Below are 26778 nucleotides of genomic sequence, written 5' to 3'. Positions count from 1 at the left end.
TGCAGGTTGGGTGGGGTTAAGGGGAGAGGGGTGCTCTTTGAGAGGGTCGGTGCAGACTTGATGGGCCGAATGTCCTCCTTCTGCACTGTAGGGAATCTACCCTTTTCGTATTTGTCTCTTAATGTCATTTTGTTCTGCAAGATAGGATCAGGATATAGAATAAAGTCATGAAGCTTGGTTTTAAATACCACTGGGTCCCGTACCTTTTGGATGACTGAGAATCCAGTCCATTTCCGTTGTGCTGGGATTCCCACTTGTAATGGTTGAGCACATTTCCATTATAATCATCAGACTGACAGTGATTGTCTCCAGTACTCCACAAGCTGCAAGCAACTTTGCTGTGCATATCTCAACAACACAAGTGACATAGGAATGGCTTGATCTAGCCTACTCTTTCACACCTCCCATGTGGTTCCAGATCAAATTGTCTAGAATCCTATCCTAATTGCTGACTGGAATTCACATTTGCAATCGGATCTGCGAATCCAGATTTGGTTTGACATCGTATCTGACAAGACACCAACCCTAGCAGTGAACAACCGATCCCCTTGCTGAACACTCCTACATCGAGTGGCGGGAGAATCCATCACCATCTTCTATGGGTTATTTTTTTAAAACCCTGGCGTGGTTTTCTGTTCAGCCCTGCTGGCAATGCTGCCCAAATTCCCACTGCTCTCCTGCTCAAGGTAACATTGCCTAATTTATTTTGATCCCCTTAACATTAAATTGTGTTCCCTAATCCCTATTTCCTGTGCCTGACAGCAGAAGATTGCAAATCTAATATTTGTGTGTCTTTGAAAATGTTATGGACCTCATCAAATCCTCTTGCGGTGTCCCCTCCCCAAGGAGTAAACGCATTGAGTAACCGATTTTCCTCTCACACTGGCTCTCTAGAAGTTCCTTCCCTCTGGATTTCCTCCATTTTTTCGTGACATGGAGACCAAAACTGAATTAAGTACTTCAGATGAAATCTCACCAAGCTCAGCTAAAATGAACGATCCGGACATTTTACTTGATAATTTTTTTAACTAAGGGCAGCACAGTGGTTAGCACAGTTGCTTCACAGCTCCAGGGTCCCAGGTTTGATTCCTGGCTTGGGTCACTATCTGTGCGGAGTCTGCACGTTCTCCCCTTGTCTGCGTGGGTTTCCTCCGGGTGCCCCAGTTTCCTCCCACAGTCCAAAGATGTGCAGGTTAGGTAGATTGGCCATGATAAATTGCCCTTCCAAAAAGGTTAAGTGGGGTTACTGGGTTACGGGGATGGGGTGGAGGCGTGGGTTTAAGTAGGCTGCTCTTTCCAAGGGCCGTGCAGACTCGAGGGCCTAATGGCCTCCTCCTGCACTGTAAATTCTATGATCCTATGCCTGCGAACATTGACAGAACTGACCATTTTAACGGCCTAACTGAGCAAATGAACTTGTATTTAAGTGACTGACGCACTGTCTACTGCTCTAAGAAAGCTTCTATGAACTTGTATTTATAAAGCGCCTTTCACGTCCTCTGAATATCCCAGTCGCTGAATTAATTAGGTATGTCAGCACTGTTATGTCATCACCAATCCACCAGAACTGTACTGGTTTCCTGCTCCTTTACCTCAAACATTAGTATTAAGTATGCAGTCTGCGCTGTTGAATTTTCTACTTGGTCAAAACTTTACTGTTAAGCTCCACTTTGCCATCTCTTCTGTCCATTGATCCAAGTTGCCCAACTCCCTTTTAATACCAAACAGAGGTTTGCATCATTGACCACTGGGCACAGTTCAGTGTTGTTTGCAATCTTGGACACCTTGGAAAGGTTTGCATTTATCAGTGACTTGTATAAAAGTTACAAACAACACTGATCCTTGTGAAAATCCAATGACATATACCATCCCCCCCCGCCATACCATCCCCCCCCACCCCCCCCGCCACCACCACTAACGCACACATCACCACTCCACTGTCCACTTCTCAGCAATGCACAAATCCAGCCCAATAATTAACCCATGTCTTTGAACCTTTATGCTGCCCAATAGTTACAGGTGAAGCATTTAACTGTTGGTGTGGATGTGAATTTGAACCAATTCCCGTACCGGCTTCCCCGAACAGGTGCCGGAATATAGCGACTAGGGGCTTTTCACAGTAACTTCATTGAAGCCTACTTGTGACAATAAGCTGTTATTATTGTTACCTTCTGTAGCAATACATCATTGGGTGGGATGTCTGTCTTTTCGCCAAAACAGCACAGTTCTTGCTGATTCAAAATGCTGGAAGGAGCCCCTCTGTGCTGCTTTTGTGGAGTGAAGTGAAGATTTGGCAGGACATTGAAGCAATGCGGAAAGTAGTCAAGTGATCTGGTGAAACGTTTAAAAATTCCACAGTCCACATTGTCCAATCCTGATAAATAACAAGGTCTAAAATTATGAATGCTCGCCTGACCAACCAGAACCAGGACTCAATGGTGAAGACTTGATGGTGATTTTGCGCCATCAGAACACCACTTTTGACACTTTTGTTTTTAGCACTGTTATTTCATCCTCCAATGTCTCTGTGCCATCTTTAGTATTTGTAGGACTGTACTAATCTGTGTAAATAAATAAAATCGATTAGAACTTGTGGATGTTGTGATCCTGCTGAGGACATGAAAGATAATGGCCCAGAAAACGTGGTCTTGTGATTCTGCCAATAATGTTCAGATTGTCCCAGGCAATGGCCTCCTGTGTTTACCCAGACAGATTTTCGTAGTTTTGAAAACTCACAATTATCGACATACCCAGCAGGGGCCTTGAAGTCCATATGAATTCTACCCACCAGTTTTATTAGCTGCTGTATGTACCTGGCCCCAAGACCTTGTCCAGTGCTTTGGCAGGCACCAGATTATTAAGGACATCTAGAACATAGAAAAATACAGCACAGAACAGGCCCTTCGGCCCACGATGTTGTGCTGAACCTTTGTCCCAGATTAATCATAGATTATCATAGAATTTACAGTGCAGAAGGCGGACATTCGGCCCATCGAATCTGCGCCCCCAATGGGGCTGGTAGCTGTGATATAAATTCCATTGGTAAGGGGACTGAGAGGAATAATATCTGAACAATTTTATCTGGGGTCCAGGCCTACACCTCCAAGTTGGGCCCCAAAAAGGCCATTAAGCAGGCCCATCCCAATTGAAAGTATTGGCTGCTGATCTGTCCTCGACCAGGGATATTGGACTTGGAAATCCTTACTCTGGATTCAACAATTTTTGGCATCATATTTAGGGTGAGCAGAAGCTTTTCCCTATGGAATCAGGCTGGTAACCAACTCATCCTGTCCCAGCCTAATTACTGGCCTTCCCAGCACCAACAAGTTAGAAATCTGGGATTGGCTACACCCCTAATGCTGCGAGAGATTAGAACTTCTCACAGTTCTATATTTTTCAGAAATCGTATTTGTACCAAAACTGAAATGAAAGTTCATAAAAGGAGAAAGGGGTAAGTCACTTCGACAGGTTGGTCCCAAGTTAATAAGAAATCTGCAGGAAACCAAATAAGGAAAATATTAGCGAAGACCGTCACCAATGGGTGTAACCCAACATTGATTTATAAAAAGTGGGTCGTGCTTGACTAATTTAATCAAATATTTTGAGGAAATCACCAGATGTGCAGGCAAAGGGAAGGCAATGGATGTGGCATATTTGGTTTTGCAAAGCATGTTGGATTTGGGCACAGGTGTCATTGCAAAAATGATTAAAGCCAATGGAATTAATGGTAACATGGCAGGAGCAGCGTAACCTTTTCAGACTGGAAGGGAGAAGTCTTAAAGAAAAATGAATATGGTTGAATTACATTTCAAGATTAAAACAAGAGGATATCGATGCAAGTTCAAACTAGTAAATGGTAATTTTGGAATACTGTTGGGAAATCCTTCACACGAAGGATCAACATGTGGAATAATATTTCAGGTAAGAGTACAGTACCCTAGACCGAGTGTAGTACCTCAGATAGAGAGCACTATTATAGATAGAGTGTAGTGTCCCAGGCAGGGTGCAGCGCCCCAGGTGTAGTACCACAGGCAGTAGAGGAAACAAAGAGTCTGGAAGTATTTAAGAAACAATTCGATGCTGCAATGGGTGATTTGGGGATCTTTCTGCATGGACGAGTTTGTTAAATCAAGTGGTTTTCACATCTGTATGGTATTAGGATTGTGTGAGCAGAGGGAGGTCAAGGTTATGTTCTGAATCAGAGGTACTGTCTGATGTCAAGGACAGGGACAAGCAGGCAAAGGCAAACTGTGACTCTGGGATAGCTGGGGTGTTTTTACTGGGGATGGTGACCAAGAGGTGGTTTGTTGGAATGGGTCAGCAAGGCCTGGGCAGAGATACTGCTGCTACTCCCATTGCTGGAGACTCCCTGCGTCCCATGTAGGTCAAATCTTAACCTGCTACAGCGGTCACTGTTGGCCAGGGCAGCAACCAAGGCAGAGGGAATCTTCTGAGTACTGCATGGGTGACCATCACCTGGAGCACTGGAACCCAGGGACAGCGATGCACTGGAACCCAGGGGCAGTAGTAAACTAGTGTTGCATTCATAGAAAACATAGACCACAGGAGTAGATGTGGCCCAGGAGCCTTTGACCATAGGAGACTGTTCCGATATTCAGTATAATTATGGTTGATCATTTACCATACTCCTTGACACCTTTTAGAGTCAAGAAATTAGACCTATTTCCTTCTTAAATATATTCAGTGACTTGGCCTCCACGGGTAGAGAATTCAATAGGTTCATCACCCTTTTGAGTGAAGAATTTTCTCCTCATGTCGATTCAAACGGCCTACCCTGCATCCTGAGACTGTGACCCCCCTACTGGCTGTGACCTCCAGCCAGAGGAAGTAACATCCCTGCATCCAGTCTGTTCAGCCCCGTCAGAATTGTACACGCTTCAATTAGATCCCCTCTCATTCATCTAAACTCCAGTGAATACACGCCCAGTCGACCCAGTCTCTCGTCATACAACAATCCTGCCGTTCCATTTTAGGGAATTAAACAGTGACTGAATTCACAGAGGACCAGATCTCAGGCGCTAGGCTTTCATGGATGGACTGCTTTCTTTTTAACATCAACAGATTAGTCCAGTAGTTAGAACGGGGCTGTTGCATTGGGAGTCATGCAGAGAATCAGGCACCACAGAAGGTTATTTGACCTGTCATGAACCCTGGATATCAAGGGAAAAATAGGGTTGGGTAAGGAAGAAAAGTGAGGCTTATGGCAGATGCAGGGGGCTGAAAACAGTGGATACCTTAGAGGAGTATAGAAAATGCAGGAACCTACTGAAAACCGAAATTAGGAGAGTGCAGAGGGGCATGAAAAAACACTGGTGGGAAAGTAAAGGAGAATCCCAAGGTGTTTTAGAAGTATATTACCAGGGAAAGAGTAGGGCTAATTAGGGACCAAAATGGCAATGTATGTGTTGAGCCAAAAGACGCAAGTGAGGTATTAAATGAGTATCTGCATCTGTATTCACTGGAAGAGGATAATGTAGGTATAGAAAGCAGGGAGGTGTACAGTGATATAATTGAACAGATTATCATTGAGAGGGAGGAGGTGTTAGTGGTTTTAGCATACTTAAAAGTGAATAAATCGCCAGGCCCAGATGAGATGTATCCTAGGCTGCTGTTTGTGGGGCTCTGATGTTAATTTTCAAATGATTGGATTGGATTGGATTTGTTTATTGTCACGTGTACCGAGGTACAGTGAAAAGTATTTGTCTGCGAGCAGCTCAACAGATCATTAAGTACATGAGAAGAAAAGGGAATAAAAGAAAATACATAATAGGGCAACACAACATATACAATGTAACTACATAAGCACTGGCATCGGATGAAGCATACAGGGTGAAGTGTTAATGAAATCAGTCCATAAGAGGGTAATTTAGGAGTCTGGTGACAGTGGGGAAGAAGCTGTTTTTGAGTCTGTTCGTGCGTGTTCTCAGACTTCTGTATCTCCTGCCCGATGGAAGAGTGAGTAAGCCGGGTGGGAGGGATCTTTGATTATACTGCCCGCTTTCCCCAGGCAGCGGGAGGTGTAGATGGAGTCAATGGATGGGAGGCAGGTTTGTGAGATGAACTGGGCGGTGTTCACGACTCTCTGAAGTTTCTTGCGGTCCTGGGCCGAGCAGTTGCCATACCAGGCTGTGATGCAGCCTAATAGGATGCTTTCTATGGTGCATCTGTAAACGTTGGTAAGAGTCGATGTGGACATGCCGAATTTCCTTAGTTTCCTGAGGAAGTATAGGCGCTGTTGTGCTTTCTTGGTGGTAGCGTCGACGTGGGTGGACCAGGACAGATTTTTGGAGATGTGCACCCCTAGGAATTTGAAACTGCTAACCACCTCCACCTCGGCCCCGTTGATGCTGACAGGGGTGTGTACAGTACTTTGCTTCCTGAAGTCAATTACCAGCTCTTTAGTTTTGCTGGCATTGAGGGAGAGATTGTTGTCACTACACCACTCCACTAGGTTCTCTATCTCCCTCCTGTATTCGGACTCATCGTTATTCGAGATCCGGCCCACTATGGTCGTATCGTCAGCAAACTTGTAGATGGAGTTGGAACCAAGTTTTGCCATGCAGTCGTGTGTGTACAGGGAGTAGAGTAGGGGGCTAAGTACGCAGCCTTGCGGGGCGCCGGTGTTGAGGACTATTGTGGAGGAGGTGCTGTTGTTCATTCTTACTGATTGTGGTCTGTTGGTCAGAAAATGTCTAATGTAGGAGTCCTTGTTTTCGAGATGCTCTAGTGATGAGTGTAGGGCCAGGGAAATGGTGTCTGATGTGGACCGGTTGCAGCGGTATGCGAATTGCAGTGGATCAAGGCGTTCTGGGAGTATGGAGGTGATGCGCTTCATGATCAACCTCTCGAAGCACTTCATTACGACTGAAGTCAGGGCCACTGGTCGGTAATGAGGACAGCTAACATGGCCATTTTTCAAGAAGGGAATTACGCAAGAAACAGGTAATTACAGGCCAGTGAGCCTAACATCAGTGGTCGGGAAATTATTGGAAAAATTCTGAGGGACAAAATTAATCTCCACTTGGAGAGGCAAGGATTAATCTAGGATAGTCAGTTTGGCTTTGTCAAGGGGAGGTCATGTCTAACAAATTTGATTGAATTTTTTGAGGAGGTGACTAGGTGTAAGGTGAGGGCAGTGCGGTTGATGTAGTCTACATGTACTTTGGTAAGGCTTTTGACAAGGTCCTGCATGGGAGACTGATTAAGAAGGTAAGAGCCCATGGGACCCAGGGCAATTTTTCAACTTGTCTAAAATTGGTATGGTGGCAGGAGGCAAAGGGTGGTGGTCAAAAGTTGTTTTTGTGACAGGAAGGCTGTGTCCAGTGGTGCACCGCATGGATTGGTACTGGGCCCCTTGCTGGCTGTAGTGTATATTCATGACCAAGGTGGGTATGTGGGTGGTATGATCAGTAAGTTTGCAGATGACCCAAAATTTGGTGGTCTGTAAATAGGGAGGAGGAATGCCATCGATTACAGCGCAATATAGGCTGGCTAGTCAGATGGGCAGAACAGTCGCAAGTGGAATTTAACCCTGAAAAGTGTGAGGTGATGTATTTTGGAAGGATTAACAAGGCAAGGGAATGAAGTCACCATAGTTCCCAGACGACCATAGGCTGCTTTCCCCTGTGAGGGGGAGGGCTGACTGGTGGTGATTAACCTGAGGGTCATCATACCTCAGGCGAGGGGCAAGGTTGAGAAGGTGGGCCTTTATGAATAACCTCAGCTGGTACAGGAATTGAACCTGTGCTGCTGGCCTTGCTCTGTGTCACAAACCAGCTGTCCAGCCAACTAAGCTAAACTAGGAAATACACAATGAATGGTAGTTCACTTGGAAGTTCAGAAGACCAGGAACCTTGGGGTGCATGTCTATAGGTCCCTGAAGACAGTTAAATAAGGTGGTTAAAAAAGCATATGGGATACTTGCCTTTATTCATTAAGGCACAGAATATAAGAGCAGGGAATATATGATGGAGCTGTATAAAACATGTGTTAGGCCACAGCTAGAGTACTGTGTACAGTTAAGGTCGCACTATAGGAAGGATGTGATTGCAGTAGAAAAGGTGTACAGGAGATTCACCAGGATATAGCCTGGGCTGGAGAGTTTCAGCTATGGACAGAAGCTGGTTAGGCTGAGGTTGCTCTCCTTAGAGCAGAGAAGACTGAGGGGGGGGGGGGAGGGGGGGGGGGGTACCTGATTGAGGTGTACAAAATTATGAACGACATTGATAGGGTAGATAGGAAGAAGCTCTTCCCCTTAGTTGCTGAGGTCAATAACCTGGGGGCACAAATTTAAGGTAAGGGGCAGGAGATTTAGAGGGAATTTGAGGAAAACCCTTTTCACCCAGAGGGTGTTGGGAATCTGGAACTCACTGCCGGAAAGTCTGGTGGAGGTGAGAACCCTCCCAACATTTAAGAAGCATTTAGATGAGCTCTTGAAATACCATAGCATACGGACCAAATGCTGGAAAATGGGATTAGAATAGATCGGTGCTTGATGGCCGGCGCAGACAGGACAGGCCGACAAGCTTTCTCTGTGTGCTGTCAAACTCTGTGACTCAATGGGCGAAATTCTCCCGAAACGGCGCGATGTCCGCCGACTGGCGCCCAAAATGGCGCCAATCAGACGGACATCGCGCCGCCCCAAAGGTGCGGAATGCTCCGCGTCTTTGGGGGCCGAGCCCCAACATTGAGGGGCTAGGCCGGCGCCGGAGGAATTTCCGCCCCGCCAGCTGGCGGAAATGGCCTTTGTTGCCCTGCCAGCTGGCGCGGAAATGACATCCCCGGGCGGCGCGTGCGCGGGAGCATCAGCGGCCGCTGACAGTTTCCCACACATGCGCAGTGGAGGGAGTCTCTTCCGCCTCCGCCATGGTGGAGACCGTGGCGGAGGCGGAAGGGAAAGAGTGCCCCCACGGCACAGGCCCGCCCGTGGATCGGTGGGCCCCGATCACGGGCCAGGCCATCGTGGGGGCACCCCCCGGGGCCGGATCGCCCCGCGCCCCCCCAGGACCCCGGAGCCCGCCCACGCCGCCTTGTCCCGCCGTTCAAAGGTGGTTTAATCCACGCCGGCGGGACAGGCAATTTATCGGCGGGACTTCGGCCCATCTGGGCCGGAGAATCGAGCGGGGGGGGGCCCGCCAACCGGCGCGGCCCGATTCCCGCCCCCGCCGAATATCCGGTGCCGGAGACTTCGGCAACCGGCGGGGGCAGGATTCACGGCAGCCCCCGGCGATTCTCCAACCCGGCGGGGTCGGAGAATGACGCCCAATGTCTTTATGCAGGATCTTTGAACAGGATTTTTTTTTGTCCCTTTTCAGACAGTATCCAATTCCTTAAATCTGCTTTCACCACCCTTTCAGGCAGTGCCTTCCAGAATATGGCAACTCAGTAAAATAAACTCCCCTGGTTCTGCCACCAATTATTTTATATTTTGTCCTCATGATGTCGAACGTCCTGCCACTGGGAACAGCTTCTCCCTGCTTTCAAAACTCAATTAACATAAACCCAATACAGAGTTTTAAAACACATTTCCTTTTAATTAATGACTTGAGAATGTAATCGTATAACTGGCTCCACACTTAATTGTAGGTGGCCTGTGCATTTAGATTTACATTTCAGCCTGTAGATGGTAGTGTTTGATTAAAAAAAGTTCTCTCTGGCCGCCTCGTGGTGACTGCTATTTATTTTCTGTTTAAGAGGGACGTCTGTACTCTTCCACGCAGAGAGCGATGTTCCTTTGCAATGACAAAGCTAAAGAATTAAATCAATTTTTAAAAATACGGAACTAGCCCTTTTGTGTCCATTTCCCAATCTTGTAACAATTAATTGTGGCGACTATTTTGAACCAATCGAACACCAACGAGCCGGACCCGAGGCGAACAGAGGACGGTCCTACGATCACAATAACCTTGCTCATCTTTGTAGAATGGTCTTCATCATAAACAAGATTCAGTCCCGTGGGAATCTCCATTCACACTAAACACAAATCGTTTTCTGTAAAACGGAGCGCTGGATTCTGGTGTGTGTGATTATTTTTTTTTTAAATGGCTTTTAAAATAATTCTTTCCGAGTTGGGGGGAAAATAATATATTTCCAAAATTGTAGCCCCTGCAACACTGCCACTGAGTCTCCAGCGCAGTGGCGGGAGGGACATCTCTCTGATGTCAGAAGCAGCGATCCCAATCCTTCCATTTGGATGTTTTGCTCATTAACCTGCTCCTTGAATCTGGTAGAATAAGGTCCCGCAAAGCTTCTCACAAATTAACACGCCCACAATTGCAGATTGGGCTAACTATAGACAGATTTTTAATCAGTAAGAGGATCAAGGGTTATGGGGATAAAGCGGGAAAGTGGAGTTGAGGATTATATCAGGGCAGCCATGGTAGAATTATAGAATCCCAACAATGCAGAATAATAATAATCTTTATTGTCACAAGTCGGCTTACATAAACACTGCAATGAAGTTACTGTGAAAAGTCCCGAGTCACCACATTCCGGCGCCTGTTCGGGTACACAGAGGGAGAATTCAGAATGTCCAATTCACCTAACAGCACATCTTTCGGGACTTGTGGGAGGAAACCAGAGCACCCGGGGGAAACCCAGGCAGACATGTGGAGAACATGCAGACTCCGCACAGGCAGTGGCCCAAGCCAGGAATCAAACCTCGGACCCTGCAGCTGTGAAACAACAATACTACCCACTGTGCTACTGTGCTGCCCATAGGAAGCCTTTCGCCCATCCAGTCTACACCGGCCCTTGGAAAGAGCACCCTACTTAAGCTGACACCTCACCCTATCCCCGTAACCCAGTAACCCCACCTAACCCATTTGGATACGAAGGGACAATTTAGATTGCCAATCCACCTACCCTCCACATCCTTGGACTATGGGAGGAAACCGGGGCACCCGGAGGAAACCCACGCAGACACGGGGAGAAAGTGCAAATTCCACACAGTCACCCGAGGCCAGTATTGAACACGGGTCCCTGGAGCTGTGAGGCAGCAGTGCTAACCACTGTGCCACCATGCCATCCATTGTCTCATTGAACGGTGGAGCACACTTGATGGACCGAGTGGCCTACTTCTTCTCCTACGTCCTATGGTCTTATTATTTTGATGTTTTTTTTTTAGAATTTGACAGCATAAAGCCAGGCTGCATTTCTATAGCGCCTTTGATGTGGAAGAACCTCCCAGTTGAGTCTGGTTTCATGAGGACGATTGGCAGCTCTCAGGTAACGTTCGATCATCTCTCACTAAAACTAGGAAAACACCAGGTTACCCCACCACTAAATGTATCTAATCAACCAAATAAACAGACCCAGAATCACAACCTATTCTTCACCTAATTACACCTTAAATAGACTCAGGACCCATGGCTGCAGGTTTGGTTAAGAGTATCATTCTGTTAAACGTTTTAAGTTTTGGGCAGCATAAATCCAGTGCATATTGTGACCACAAAAGCAAAGCAAAATACTGCAGATGTTGGAAATCTGAAATCAAAATCGGAAAATGCCCAATTGCTAAGACGGTCAGGTAGCACCTGAAGAGAAAGAGAGGGAATAATTAAGGTTTCAGTCCGTTGGTCCGAATTGGAAAAAGTTGGGGATGGACCAGGTTTTAAGCAAGTACAGAGGCAGAAAAATGGGACAAGAATAAGATGGAAGCTCGTATTCTCACTGGACTCGGAACCCAGTTGCCCAGGCTAATGCTCTGCTTGGGGTAAAACCCCAGCATGGCAGCTGGTGGAATTTAAATTCAATAATAATATGGAATTATAAAGCTAATCTCAGTAATGAAGATGACCATGAAACATTGATTCCATCTGGTTTACTCATAAGGACATAAGAACTAGGAACAGGAGTAGGCCATCTGGCCCCTCGAGCCTGCTCCGTCCTTTAATGAGATCATGGCTGATCTTTGTGGACTCAGCTCCACTCTCCGGCCCGTACACCATATCCCCGAATCCCTTTATTCTTTAGAAAGGCATCTATCTTTTTCTTAAAAACGTTTAAAGAAGGAGCCTCAACTGCTTCACTGGGCAAGGAATTCCAGAGATTCACAACCCTTTGGGTGAAGAAGTTCCTCCTACACTCCGTCCTAAATCTACCTTCCCTTATTTTGAGGCTATGCCCCCTAGTTCTACTTTCCCCGACCAGTGGAAACAACCTGCCCGCATCTATCCTATCTATTCCCTTCATAATTTTATATGTCTCAATAAGATCCCCCTGCATCCTTCTAAACTCCAATGAGTACAGTCCCAGTCTACTCAACCTCTCGTCATAATCTAATCCCCTCAACTCTGGGATCAACCTAGTGAACCTCCTCTGCACTCCCTCCAGTGCCAATATGTCCTTTCTCAGGTAAGGAGACCAAAACTGAACACAATACTCCAGATGCGGCCTCACCAACACCCTATACAATTGCAGCATAACCTCACTAGTCTTGAACTCCATCCCTCTAGCAATGAAAGACAAAACTCGATTAGCCTTCTTAATCACCTGTTGCACCTGCACACCAACTTTCTGCGACTCGTGCATCAGCACACCCAGGTCCCTCTGCACAGCAGCATGTTTTAACATCTTACCGTTTAAATAATAATCCATTCTGCTGTTATTCCTCCCAAAATGGACAGCCTCACACTTGGCAACATTGAATTCCATCTGCCAGACCCTAGCCCATTCACCTAACCTATCCAAATCCTTCTGCAGACTTCCGGTATCCTCTGCACTTTTTGCTTTACCACTCATCTTCGTGTCGTCTGCAAACTTTGACACATTGCACTTGGTCCCCAACTCCAAATCATCTATGTAAATTGTGAACAACTGCGGGCCCAACACTGATCCTTGAGGGACCCCACTAGTTACAGGTTGCCAACCAGAGAAACACCCATTTATCCCCACTCTCTGTTTTGTTAGTTAACCAATCCTCTACCCATGCTACCACTTTACCCTCAATGCCATGCATCTTTAGTTTATGCAGCAGCCTTTTGTGTGACACCTTGTCAAAAGCTTTCTGGAAATCCAGATATACCACATCCATTGGATCCCCGTTATCTACTGCACTGGTAACGTCCTCAAACAATTCTACCAAATTAGTCAGACACGACCTACCCTTTGTGAACCCATGCTGCGTCTGCCCAATGGGACAATTTCCCTCCAAGTGTCCCGCTATTTCCTCCTTAATGATAGTTTCCAGCATTTTCCCTACAACCGAAGTTAAGCTTACCGGCCTATAATTACCCGCTTTCTGCCGACCTCCTTTTTTAAACAGTGGTGTCACATTTGCTACTTTCCAATCCTCTGGGACCACCCCAGAGTCTAGTGAATTCTGATCAATTATCACTAGTGCGTTTACAATTTCCATAGCCATCTCTTTTAACACTCTGGGATGCATCCCATCAGGGCCAGGAGACTTGTCTACCTTTAGCCCCATTAGCTTGCCCAATACTGCCTCCTTAGTGATTACAATCATCTCAAGGTCCTCACCTATCATATCTTTATTTCCATCAGTCACTGGCATGTTATTTGTGTCCTCCACTGTGAAGACTGACCCAAAAAACCTGTTCAGCGCCTCAGCCATTTCCCCGTCTCCTATTATTAAATCTCCCTTCTCACCTTCCAAAGGACCAATATTTACCTTAGCCACTCTTTTTTTGTCTTATATATGTGTAGAAGCTTTTACTATCTTCTTTTATGTTCTGAGCCAGTTTACTTTCATAGTCTACCTTACTCTTCTTTATGGCTTTTTTAGTAGCTTTCTGTTGTCCCCTAAAGACTTCCCAGTCCTCTAGTCTCCCACTAATTTTTGCCACTTTGTATGTTTTTTCCTTCAATTTGATACTCTCCCTCACCTCCTTAGATATCCACGGTCGATTTTTCCCCTTTCTACCCTCTTTCTTTTTTGTCGGTATGAACCTTTTCTGAACACTGTGAAAGATCGCTCGGAAGGTTCTCCACTGTTCCTCAACTGCTTCACCATGAAGTCTTTGCTCCCAGTCTACCTTAGCTAGTTCTTCTCTCATCCCATTGTAATCGCCTTTGTTTAAGCACAAAACACTAGTGTTTGATTTGACTTTGTCATCCTCCAACTGTATTTTAAATTCCACCATATTGTGGTCGCTCCTTCCAAGAGGATCCCGAACTATGAGATCATTAATCAATCCTGCCTCATTACACAGGACCAGATCTAGGACCGCTTGTTCCCTTGTAGGTTCCATTACATACTGTTCCAGGAAATTATCCCGGGCACATTCTCTAAACTCCTCCTCAAGGCTGCCTTTACCAACCTGGTTAAACCAATTGATATGCAGATTAAAATCTCCCATGATAACCGCTGTACCATTTCTACATGCATCCGTTATTTCTTTGCTTATTGCCTGCCCTACCATCCTGTTACTATTTGGTGGCCTATAGACTACTCCTATCAGTGACCTTTTCGCCTTACTATTCCTGATTTCCACCCAAATTGATTCAACCTTGTCCTCCATAGCACCAATATCATCCCTTACTATTGCCCGGATGCCATCCTTAAACAACAAAGCTACACCACCACCCTTACCGTCCATTCTATCCTTTCGTATAGCCTGATACCCTTGGATATTTAACTCCCAGTCGTGACCATCTTTTAACCATGTTTCAGTAATGGCCACTAAATCATGCCCCTTTAGGGAAGGAAATCTGCCATCCTTCCCTGTCTGGCCAACATGTGACTCCAGATCAACACTTAGCTGTCTGTACCATATACTTTATTGTACCATATACTTTACTGTATGTACCATATACTTTGTTGTGTGTACCGTATACACTTAGCTGTATGTACACTATATAATTGTGAATTTCATGAAGCCAACACATTTGATGCATGCATACTGTACGCATGGTTTCATTTCCCCACACACTCGATTTCCTAGAACTGAAACTCTGGGATGTGTTTCCTTAAATCTTGGAGATGGTGGGATTACCTCTCAGGATGTCAAGTTTCAGATAGGCACTCACATAGTTCCAGCACACTTTAAGTCTTTGTTGAAAGATAGCATCCAATGTTCATCAATTAATGCTCATCAATTAGGCATTTAAAAAGACACATTTTTTTGATGTTATTTAAAGTATTTTGTTTTTTTCTAAAAACAGGTTACGCAGTTTAATATATGGTCGCACTCCACCAACAAAAGTAAATAAATACCGGATTAAATGTGGACTCTGTCTCACTAAATGAATTTATTTATAGACCCATAATCAATCCTTGCAGAAATGATCAGGAATAATTTGCCCCTTTAAAAAAATTTTTTTTACAGAAATGAAACGCGGAATTGTCATTTTTCAAAACATGTATTAAGACGTCCAAAAATCGTAGAATAAAATCCCTACAGTCTGAAAGCAAACTCCTCGCAAGCCAGCCCGCTCGCTCACCCTATCCCAATAACCCCTTAATCTAATTACACATCTTTGGACACAAAGGGGCAAGTTATCATGGCCAATCCACCTAACCTGCACATCTTTGGACTGTGGGAGGAAACCAGAGCATCCAAAGGAAACCCACGCAGACATGAGGAGAAAGTGCAGACTCCACAAACAATTACCCAAGGCTAGAATTGAACCCGGGTGCCTGTTGCTATGAGGCAGCAGTGCCAACCACTGTACCACCCACATGTACAAGTTAGGCGGATTGGCCATGTTGAAATTTCCCTTCAGAGTCCAAAGATGTGAAGGTTAGGGTTACAGGGATAGGGCGGGGGAGTGGGCCCGGGGTGCGGATTCGATGGGTCGAATGGCCTCCTGCACTGCAGGGATTCTATGGAAGGTCGGAAAAGATTAAAAATCTTATGTTACATATATTTCACGCAACCGAAATCATACCTAGTATGAAAAATGTCATTGGTGAATCTCTAGTTGGTGGTGCAATAGGATGAGTCCGCTCTGAGAATGGGTTTCACGGTATTAGCGAAGAGAGCTTTGGAAAACGTGCGGGGAGACAATTTAAGGCATTGTGTGCGTCTTTTGAAAAGTAAAGTTTGAGAAAGGTTTAATATTTACACAGTGTACCGGAGTGGGGCGGGTGAGTGAGTGAGTGAGTTGCCAATTGTTCAATGGGGGGGGGGGGGGGGGGGTCCCCCACACACACATAGGGTGGAGAAAAGACAAGCTGAGGGACTGTCAGTAGTCAGAGCTCTGGAGGCAAAATACCCCCCCCCCCTCCCCCGAAAGGGTCAGAGTGTCGCCGGCTATGGATTAAAACAGACTCTTCTCCCCCACCGTCCGCCCTTTCAAAAAGGAAGAGAGATGGAGACGTATGAGGGTCGGATGGAAGGAGGGAGGGGAGGGGGGGGGGGGTGAAAGAGAGAGGGAATGAAGGAGAGGTTGGAGAGAGAGGGGGGAGTAGGAAGGAGAGGGGGAGGAGGGAGGGAAGGAGAGGGGGAGGAGGGAGGGAAGGAGAGGGGGAGGAGGGAGGGAAGGAGAGGGGGAGGAGGGAGGGAAGGAGAGGGGGAGGGAGGGAGGGAGGGAGGGAAGGAGAGGGGGGGGGTAGGAGAGGGGAGGAGGGAATGAAGGAGAGAGATTGGAGAGAGAGGGGGGGGAGTAGAAAGGAGAGGGGGAGGAAGGAAAGAGGGGTGAGGAGGGAGGGAAGCAGGAGAGGGGGAGGAAAGGAGAGTGGGGGAGGGAGGGTAGGAGAGTGGGGGGAGGGAGGGTAGGAGAGAGAGGGGGGAGTAGGAAGGAGAGGGGGAGGGAGGGTAGGAGAGAGAGGGGGGAGTAGGAAGGAGAGGGGGAGGAAGGAAGAGGGGTGAGGAGGGAAGGAGAGAGGGAGGGTAGGAGAGGGGGAGGAGGGAATGAAGGAGAGAGGGGGGAAGGAAAGAGAAAGGGGTGAGGAGGGAGGGAAGCAGAGAGGGGGAGGAGGGAGGGAGGAGGGAGGGAAACAGAAAAAAATCTAACCCGCCTCTCAAAGTGTTCAAGTGCTTGTCGGAGCTACCGCCGTTTCCCCCGTCGCCGGGCGCGATTTAAATCGAGGAGGATTTACTCTTGCGAGGCAGATTGTTATTTTTAAAACGTCGTCCCTCTCTCTCCAGACCTTCCTCGTCGCTTTTGTTTTTGTTGTTGTCCTGCGAGCGGCCGTGAGGCAGGACTGGAAAGGGGTGAAGGCGGGCGTGTGGGAGGGGGGATCGGGGAATGACAGGATTCCCAGTCACTGGACCCGGGGTCGGTGCGGGAGACTTTCATCTGATGGGGTGGACGCACCGTGGAGGAGAAATGCCCCCAACGGGTTAACTGGATACCGACAGCCAGCAGAAAGCCCCCCCCCCCCCCCCCCCCCCCCCATTAACCAGCCACACTCTGACTGGCGGGAGATTGAGTGACCAGTCACACAGGCAGGCTGCAGCTCGCTCACTGTGTGTGTGTGAACACTGGACATCTCTACAACCGCACTCCGCTTTCCGATCAATCCAACAACCTCTTCACTCTCTGAAAACTTCCCAATCTTTGTTTTCCTTCCCCAGATTCAAATTCGTATTTATTTTTAAAATAATCATCTAGTTGGTTTTAAAAGGTCGACACGCCTGGAGCTACTGTTTGGTGAAGAGGAGGAGGAGGAGGGGGGGGGGGGGACCACCTGATGTTGCTCCTTCTTCACCCACGTGTAAGGACTGCTCGCAGCTGAAGGCTTCTCTCTTCCCCCACCACCCCCCTCCCTTAAAGTCGATCCGGGGTTGACGATGGACGCCTGGAGACTGGCCATCGTGACCATCCTCCTGTGGCACCAGCTAGCCCTCCACAGGCAGGCTCTGGCCAAGAAATCACTCAGGATTAACCAGCACACCGAGCCTTACAACACCACCCTGACCAACAGCGATGAGGTGAGTTCAAGGTGCCCTGGGGTGGGGAGTTAAGACATGAGGGAGGGGGGGGGGGGGGGGGGGGTTATTCAGTTTGCCTTTTGGGTTTGCCTGTCCCTTTTCCGAGCTTCAGTGCTGATTCCAGGGGGCTGTCAGTCCTCTCACGTGTTGGGTTTCTCTCGTTCGACTCCTCTCACATCCAGGTCAACAAACAATTAAAACCTCTGCAAATATCGAGTATTAAGATCGGCTCAGTTACCAGCACATCGTCCCTCTGTCAGCAAAGTACTGAAGGTGGTGGTGGTGGTGGGGGGGGGGGGGGGGGGAGATATACTTGACTTGGAGGAAGGGGAAGGCACCAGGATGGTGCCTGAGGGGGTCTGGGTCCAGCATTAATTCACTATTTCAATTGGGCGAACTGCTCCGAGAAAACGGGGAACTGATGCAGTTAGCCTGACATCAGTTCCCGGGGGAAGTGCTGGGGAATCTTATTATTAAGGGAGTCTTAACAATTCACTGAGAAAAGCACAGTGTGATGATGAAAATGAGTCAACATGTTTTGGCGAAGGGAAATTGATCTGAGCAGTTTATTAAGAGTTTTTTTTGAGGATGTAACCAGTCAGATAAAGTAGATGTATATATCTGAATTACCGAAAGATATTCAGCAAGGTGCCGCACAAAGGGTTAATGCAACAGAATGACTCGTGGTATTGTGGATGATATATTAGCATGGATAGAGGATTGGTTAGTGGACAAGAATCGGAGATAAATTATGCTTTCTCAAGTTGACAGGCTGTGACGAGTGGAGTGCCAAAAGGATCAGTGTCGTTCCAGTTTATAACCTGTATTAATGACTTAAATGAAGAGACAGAGAGTAATGTATGTAAGTCTGCTGATGGCACCAAGCTAGGTATGTGTGCAACTGTAAGGAGGATACTCAGGTTGCAAAGAGATGTAGATAGGTTAAGTGATGGGCCACACATGGGGTATAATGTAGGGAGCTGTGAGATTCTTCACTTTGGTTGTAAGAATACAAAGAGCAAAATATTTTTTTTGAAAGCACACCGTTTGCAAATGTTGATGTTTCAAAAGACTTGGGTGTACTTGTATAAGGAACATACAAAGTTAGTTTGCAGGTGCAAAAGCAATTAGGGAGGCAAATGGGATGTTGGCCTTCATTGCAAGGGGCTGGAGTCCAGGAATAAGGAAGTCTTGCCCACACAGTTGTACAGGGCTTTGGTGAGACCTCGTCAGGATTACTGTGTGAATTTTGGTCTCTATATTTAAGGAAGGATATACTTGCTTTTTAGGCGTGAGAGCAAAGATTCACTAGACTGGTCCCTGGGACGGAGGGTTGTCTGCTGAGGAGAGGCTGAGTAAATGAACTCTATGTTATCTGGAATTTAGAAGAATGAGAGGTGATCGCATTGAAACACTCATAGATTGTGAAGGGCCCAGAAGCTGTTTCCCCTAGTTGGGGAATCTGGAACAAGGGGATACCATTTTAGGATAAGGAGCTGGTCATTTATTCCTAAGATGAGCAGAAATCTCTTCACTCAAAGGGCTGTGAATCATTGGCATTCTCTATCCCAGAGGGTTGTGAATGCTCCATTGTTGAATACATTTAAGGCTGGGATGGACAGATGTTTGATGTCTCATGGAATCGAGGCATTTGGGGGAGGGGGGGGGGGGGGAACAGGCGATAAAGTGGGGTTGAAGCCCAAAATCAGCCATGATCGTCTTGAATGGCAGAGCATTCTCGGTGGGCCATATACTCTGTTCCTGCTCCTATTTTGTATGTTCTTTATAAGGACTGGATGCATAAGGAATAGTAATTGACCGCGGTGCACTGAATATCAGTGATGTACGCAACAGGCTGTCGATCCGATACTGCCCCAATTTTGCACCACCGTCCACGTCAAATTTCGCACTGCATTGTTTTGCGCCATCCCCGCAATGTGGATGTTTTCCCACAAGAGATGGCAGATGGTAAACTGATTTGCAGCATTCCAAAAGGTCCTGGGTAATAACTTTATAATCGGGTATGGAGAGAAAGTAAGAGCATTGAGAAAGTGCAATATCAACATCTGAGAGCGATCTGAATTTGGTAAAATAAAGGCAGAATATTACAGAGGCTGACAATCACAAATAAAAGCAGAAAGGGGCTCAGCAGGTCTGGCAGCATCTGTGAAGAGAGAATCAGAATTTAAAGTTTCGAGCCCAACGTGAATCTTCTTCAGAGGACTTCAATTGTGAAGAAGAGTCATACCGACTGGAAACGTTTCTCCCTCCACAGATGCTGCCAGACTTGCTGGGATTTTGTTTCCAGTCCTTTCTGCTTTTATTTCAGAATTGAGTGAAGGCAGGAATGGCCTTCTGTCTAAGCGTCTTTATATTACATTACATGAGGTAATCTAGGCCTGTCTTGATTTGCAGGTCTCAAGAAGTTTGACATCTTCAAAATTACATTATTGTTAAAGGATTCTAGATGGTGTTGATGTCTCTGCAGTACTTTTTCACATTTTAAGATTTCATTTTAGAAAACCTCTGAGCGGAGATTGTGGTGTGGTGTTAATGTCACTAGACTAGCAATCCAGAAGCCCAGGCTAATGCTTGGGGACATCAGTTCAAATCCCACCACAAATGTTAAGGAATCTGGAATATAAAGTTAGCCTCATGAGATATATCATTGATTGTTGTAAAAGCCAATCTGGTTCACTAATGCCCTTTTTGTTAGAAAATATTTTAATTGAAATTTCAACATATTTGTATCAAAGATTTGCAACAACACAATAATAACACACACATCAAAAATGACAGGAAACAACAGTAAAATGAACCCAATATAACCCCAAATATAACCCCAATATAGCCCCAAACAACAATGACAACCATTCAATCCCCCCCCCCCCCCCCCCCACCACCAACCCCCACACACACAAACTAACAGCTAACAGTGACTGGCTATTTAAAGTGCAAAATAAATGGTCTGGCATCTACGATACAGCCCATTGATTGACCCCCTCACCACAAAATAACCTTCTCGAGGTACAGGAATTCCGTTAAATCACCCTGCCATGCTGTGGCACTGGGTGGTGCTGCCTACCTCCAGCTCAACAATATCCGTCGCCGGGTCAGCAGCGATGTGAATACCAATGCATCCACCCCCACCCCCGACCTCAACTCCGACATCCCAAATACAGCAAGTAACAGACAGGGTTTCAAGGCAACCTTCAGCATTGCCGATATGGTGGTCAAAAAACCACTAATGCCCTTTAGGGAAGGAAATCTGCATCTTTACTGTCATGCGGACATTGCACCCCAAGGGTGGACTTTAATGCTCTTCCCCCACGGTAAGTTTGGCAGTGGGGGCAGTTAGTTGACCAGCCAGGAAGTTCTGTGGACATCCATCCTGCCCTGCTACCGCATGGGGGGGGGAGGGTGCTTGGCACATAAGACCCCATGGATATCAGACTAATGGTGGGCCAGATCTGCTGCTGGGAAATACACCATGCACAGGGGGGGGGGGGGGGGGGGGATGAATTCCACCAAATGTATCAAGTCCGTATGACTCTTCAGAGCTAAAGAAAAGGGGTGAATCTGCCCACCAAGAGCCCCACGCGGTGTCAGGTCAGGAAGGATGTTCCTCCCTGGGCTTAATCGGGGTAGGGATGGGAAGGTAACCACCCACACTATTAAATGCCCCCACTGCCAAATGTATCATGGGGGAGGGGCAATGAATCCCATCCATGACACCCAAAGCAGAAACTCAACCTCAAAGATGACCTGGCTCTGGCAGGGGGAATAGTTTGCCAAAGCTATTGGAGAAATGCCAATCGAGGTTTTGATTGGCATTGAATCGCAGGTGAGACTTGAGAGGCCTCAATAACAGTATGAGGACAAAATTTTCCATTAATCCCAGTAAAAAAAAAGAACAACATGACCTTTCCCTTGGCCTGTCTGTGTTTCACTTGTCCATTGTGGAGCAAGATAAACGGAACAGAGAACACAAATGCACGGCTCTCAGAAGAGGGTGACCTCCCAGAGAAGGGAACTACAGCGTAGAACCCTTCAGCAGTTACTGGATCATGTTAGTTTCTGGGGGCATTAGCATTTCCCCATGGGATCCAGGACAACCAATCCAGAGCTAGCAATTTTCGGAAGTGCATTCCCATCATCCACAGAATTTTACTTTTTTATTCAGTTAAGCAAATTAATTTCCTAAATCAGCTAAAATGATCCCCCCTCCCATCCTCCATGCCAAACTCAGGTAATAAAATGGTGCACAATCCAATTCTTACCCTGGGAATCTAGAGAATGTGACTCCACTAGGGTGTGGAGCCAACCTATTCATGGAAATGAGGCGGGAAGAGGAATTCCTCTTCAATGCCTTGTTTATGTGATTCAGTATCATCCAGCCGCAGTGGGGGTTTGTGTTTGGGTAACCCCCCCCCTCAGAACAGACTGAGCGTTGGACCATGGTGGAAAGCTGAAGATAAAATCAAAAGTAATTTGGCCTTTTTTGAATTTATCAGTCAATTTCTGGGTTGGTGCGGGGGGCGGTTGGTGTTGGTGGGGGGGAAGGTTCAGTGTTGGGGGGAGGGAAGGATCAGTATTGGGGGGAGGGGGGGGTGGCATTGGCTTCTAGATTCATTCTCCAATAACTGTCTTGGATCAGTGGTGGTGCCCTACTCTTCTCTCTGGCTTCACGTCCCAGTGCAAGGCCTTGTCATGCATGAGGTCTCTTGGAATCATAGAATTTACAGTGCAGAAGGAGGCTATTTGGCCCATCGAGTCTGCACCGGCCCTTGGAAAGAGAACCCTACCCAAGCCCACACTCCCACCCCATCCCCGTAACCCAGCAACCCCACCCAACCTTTTTTGGGGCACTAAGGGCAATTTATCATGGCCAATCCACCTAACCTGCACATCTTTGGGCTGTGGGAGGAAACCGGAGCACCTGGAGGAAACCCACGCAGGCACGGGGAGAACGTGCAGACTCCACACAGTCAGTGACTCAAGCCGGGAATCGAACCTGGGACCCTGGAGCTGTGAAGCAACTGTGCTAACCACTGAGCTACCATACTGCCCTCTTCAATGCCCTGTTCTGTCTACACGGAAGCTATTTACCAAAATCACATGGCTGGTGGAGCACAGTTTGGGTATGGTGAGCCTCCCCAGTGTCAGGGCAAGCTGGCTCTGTGAAATAAAGTGAATTAACCCAATAGCGGTACACGAGAAAACCTGGCTTTATAACATACAGCTCATTTGACCCCTCCCCCTCTCCATAGTAACACTGCTCTCTTGGAATTAAATTAATTGCTTCGCTGGGGAGGGGTCCAGTGAGATGACAAAGTACTATCAGCTGGCACTGAGAATGTTAATAGTCCAGTCTTCACATGTCCTTCAGTAACAGTGTGTTGTTCCAAACCGTATCATTAAATAAGGAGTTCATATGAAATATGAATCAAATGTTCACGGGGCTCTTTTGTCTAAATGACCTTGGCAGGCTAGTAAACGAAGAAGGTTCTGGAAATAGACCCTATTTTTATCTACTTTTTTGACAAAGGGAAGCTGACGTTTTATGGATGTATTGCCAAACAGAAATTCAATTAGATAAAGCTTGTAACTTTAGAACCATCCAGCGCAACATTCATGCACGCTAACCATTTTTGACATGTAACCACAATTATTTATTTTTTGTATTATAAATTTAGAGTACCCAATTCATTTTTTCCAATTAAGGGGCAATTTAGCGTGGCCAACCCACCTACCCTGCACATCTTTGGGTTGTTGTTGGATGAAGATGAAGCCTTCCGTTGTCGTAAAGTATGGAGTCTCCATCTGTCCAAAGTTCTGCATTTTTTTCCTGTAAAGTTTTAATCAAATAACCCCCCCCCCAACTTGTAAAAAAAAAGAATAAAATAAATGAAAAAAATAAAAATGAAATGAATAAAATAAATGAATAAAACCCCCCCCAAACGTGTAAAACAAAAAGCTGCGACCATTTTTAAAAGAAGCAGCCACACAGCGCATGCGCGCCGATGATATGGCACGCATGCGCAATGCGACCTCATTTTTTTTACATGTTCACGGCCATTTTGAAGGCCGCTTGCAGCCGCCGTTATTAACAGCCGGCTGTTGCGTGCAGATTTGCGCAACAGATGGCTCCGCGACCCTCCCGACATCCGCCTGCGACCCACCCATGGGTTGCGCCCCCGAGTTTGACAATGCCTGAACTATAGCCATAATAAAATACATCAACACCTGAAAAGCCATGGACCTGCCATTTATATCCAGGATCCAACTGGTCCTCCAAGAATGAGCACACTGTTGCCCCATCTGTTTTTGGGTCTATGATATCTGAGTGTTACTCATTGAATTTTTCTGAAACCCCTCCCCGTTCAGTGGGCCTTCTCCACCTTCTCTGTTTGATGAATGATCCTGCTCTGCTGGCTCAATAACTTGCTTGTGTAGATCTGTGGCTGGACTGGCGCCAAGTGGTTGACCATCTTTTGGCGTGTTAAACCACTTGTGGCTTGACCCAGGTCACCCATTGGGTGAAAGAGGCACTTTGGCAGGCATCTCTCGAGGAGTGCCTCCCATATGTTTTTAGCTGCTTACAGATGTGGTTCAATAAGGTTATTCGACTTGTTCCTTGTCTTTTGTTGTTGTTGCCTGGTTTAGTACGTGTGTGTGTGTGGATGCTTCTTTTTCCATCTAATCTAGGCCGGACATCACACCAATGAAGCATACTGTGAGCTGAATATGATTTAAATGGAGGGGTGGCACGGTGGCACAATGGTTAGCACTGCTGCCTCACGGCGCCAAGGACCCGGGTTCAATCCCAGCCCCGGGTCACTGTCCATGTGGAGTTTGCACATTCTCCCCATGTCTGCGTGGGTTTCACCTCCAGAACCCAAAGATGTGCAGGGTAGGTGGATTGGCCACGCTAAATTGCCCCTTAATTGGGATAAAAAAGAATGTTATTTAAATGGAGAAAGACTGCAGAAAGCTGCAGCACGGAGGGATTTGGGGGCCCTTGTATATAAGTCACAAAAAGCTGGCATGCAAGTTCAGCAGGTCATAGAGGAGGCAAATGGAATGTTGGCCTTATATAAAAATAGGGAAGTTTTGCTTTAACTATACAAGACACCAGTTAGACACTGGAATACTGTGAACAGTTTTGGCCCCCTTATCTATGGAAGGATATACTGACATTGGAGGCAGTCCAGAGAAGGTTCACTAGGCTGATTCTGGGTATGGAGGGATTTTCATACTAGGAGAGGTTGAGTATGTTGAGCCTGTACTCATTGGAGTTGAGAAGAATGAGAGGTGATCTTATTGAGACATATTCTCAGGGGGTTTGACAGGGTAGATGCTGAGAGATGGTTTTCCCTTGTGGGAGAGTTTAGGACCAGAGGGCATAATTTCAGAGCAAGATGTCACCCATTTAAGACAGAGACGAGGGGATATTTCTTCACTGAGGTTAGTGAATCTGTGGAATTCTTTACCGCAGAGAGCTGTAGTGACGAGGTGGTAATGTATGGTCAAGGCTGAGATAGACACATTTTTAATCAGTAAGGGAATCAAGGGTTATGGGGATAAGGCGGGAAAGTGAAGATGAGGATTATCACATCAGATCAGTCATGATCTCATTGAATGGCAGAGCAGACTCAACGGGCCGAATGGCCTACTGCTCCTCCTGCGGCTTATGGCCTTACGGATCTTGGTGTGAGTATATATTGTAGAATGCTGTACAATTGGCCTAGATGTTTGCAGTGTTCCTTCAAGATGCCCATTGTGAATTCAGTGATAATCCTGATGGCTGTGTGGACCTCATTGTATATCCACTCCATTGATACTGTTGGCTGCTGCATAGAAATGTTATGAGCCAAGGCTCAACAGTGGCGTCCTCAGCGTCAACCTTCCGTACCAGCCTCCCTGAACAGGCGCCGGAATATTGCGACTAGGGGCTTTTCACAGTAACTTCATTTGAAGCCTACTTGTGACAATAAGCGATTTTCATTTCATTTCAACCTTGTACTTTTCTTTCTGACTTAACCGTGGCTCCATGAGCTGTCTTATAATCGATCTGTCAATATTGGGAAGTAGGAAATAATGCGGTTTGATCAGATGAATCAGGAAAAAAATGTTTCCACCAATTGTTGAGTTATTAACTGGAGGGCATACATTTATCATCACCAGAATGTTGGTAATTGGCCCATTGTTGAACACTTCCCTCCTTACTGGAAACACCCAGGATCTCTGAAATACTTGTTTCATGTCTTCACATCACTTTGAAGGAAAGTAAATCTGTTGTGGTGGAGCACCTAAGTGAACTTTGCCAAGTCCATAGCTGACAAAACAAGTGAAAGGCAGGGGTGTGAAAACCAGATGGGGATAATTATTTTTAATTGCCAAGCCATTGAGGGCAAACCTAACCTTGTGCTTTGGATAAGTTGCTATGTCTCATGGGTGTGAACATTGTTCCAGGAAATCCTGTTTCTTGCTTTGAATCCTATTTTAAATGACAACCTTTTGCATCTTTTTTCAATCGTTACCCAATTTTGGTCTCCAAAACATTCAAGGTGTGGGAGGGAGAATGTGGGATGATGGATTCTCTTATCAAGATTGCTTTAGTGGCTGGCTGCTACACCGGGCAGCTTTTGAGCTGTGGCTAGCTTGTTCACATTTGACGGACATTCTACGTGAAGGTAATTATCAATGTTTTGTGATATTTGTGGGGTTTATAGTTGGTTTAAAGAACTAGCGAGAAATCAAATATTATTTTATTGTAATCTGGTGAAATCTCTGCTTTCTGCTGCTTCTGTAGTTTTACTGAATAGATGGGGGGGCATCAGTGTGATATGGGGGTGTTGCTTTGAGATGGGGGGGTCAGTGTGAGGTAGGGGGTAAGTGTGAGATAGGGGGTAAGTGT

The 26778-nt window shown here is 46.4% G+C and overlaps 1 protein-coding gene across 3 annotated transcripts in view; it reads left to right on the top strand.

Annotated features, from left to right (window-relative positions):
- The first annotated feature begins 17307 nt into the window (after positions 1-17307).
- c1qtnf12 (C1q and TNF related 12) overlaps positions 17308-26778 on the top strand; it is a 91126-nt gene continuing 81655 nt past the window's right edge. For all 3 annotated transcript variants that reach the window (XM_072478238.1, XM_072478237.1, XM_072478236.1), the window contains exon 1: positions 17308-17858. In XM_072478238.1, the coding sequence (XP_072334339.1) occupies positions 17718-17858 (141 nt within the window). In that variant the 5' untranslated portion in view covers positions 17308-17717. The remainder of the gene's footprint in view (positions 17859-26778) is intronic.

The sequence above is a fragment of the Scyliorhinus torazame genome, chromosome 16, assembly GCF_047496885.1.
Source record: "Scyliorhinus torazame isolate Kashiwa2021f chromosome 16, sScyTor2.1, whole genome shotgun sequence".
Taxonomy (NCBI): domain Eukaryota; kingdom Metazoa; phylum Chordata; class Chondrichthyes; order Carcharhiniformes; family Scyliorhinidae; genus Scyliorhinus; species Scyliorhinus torazame.
This window is presented reverse-complemented; position numbering and strand designations above follow the sequence as displayed.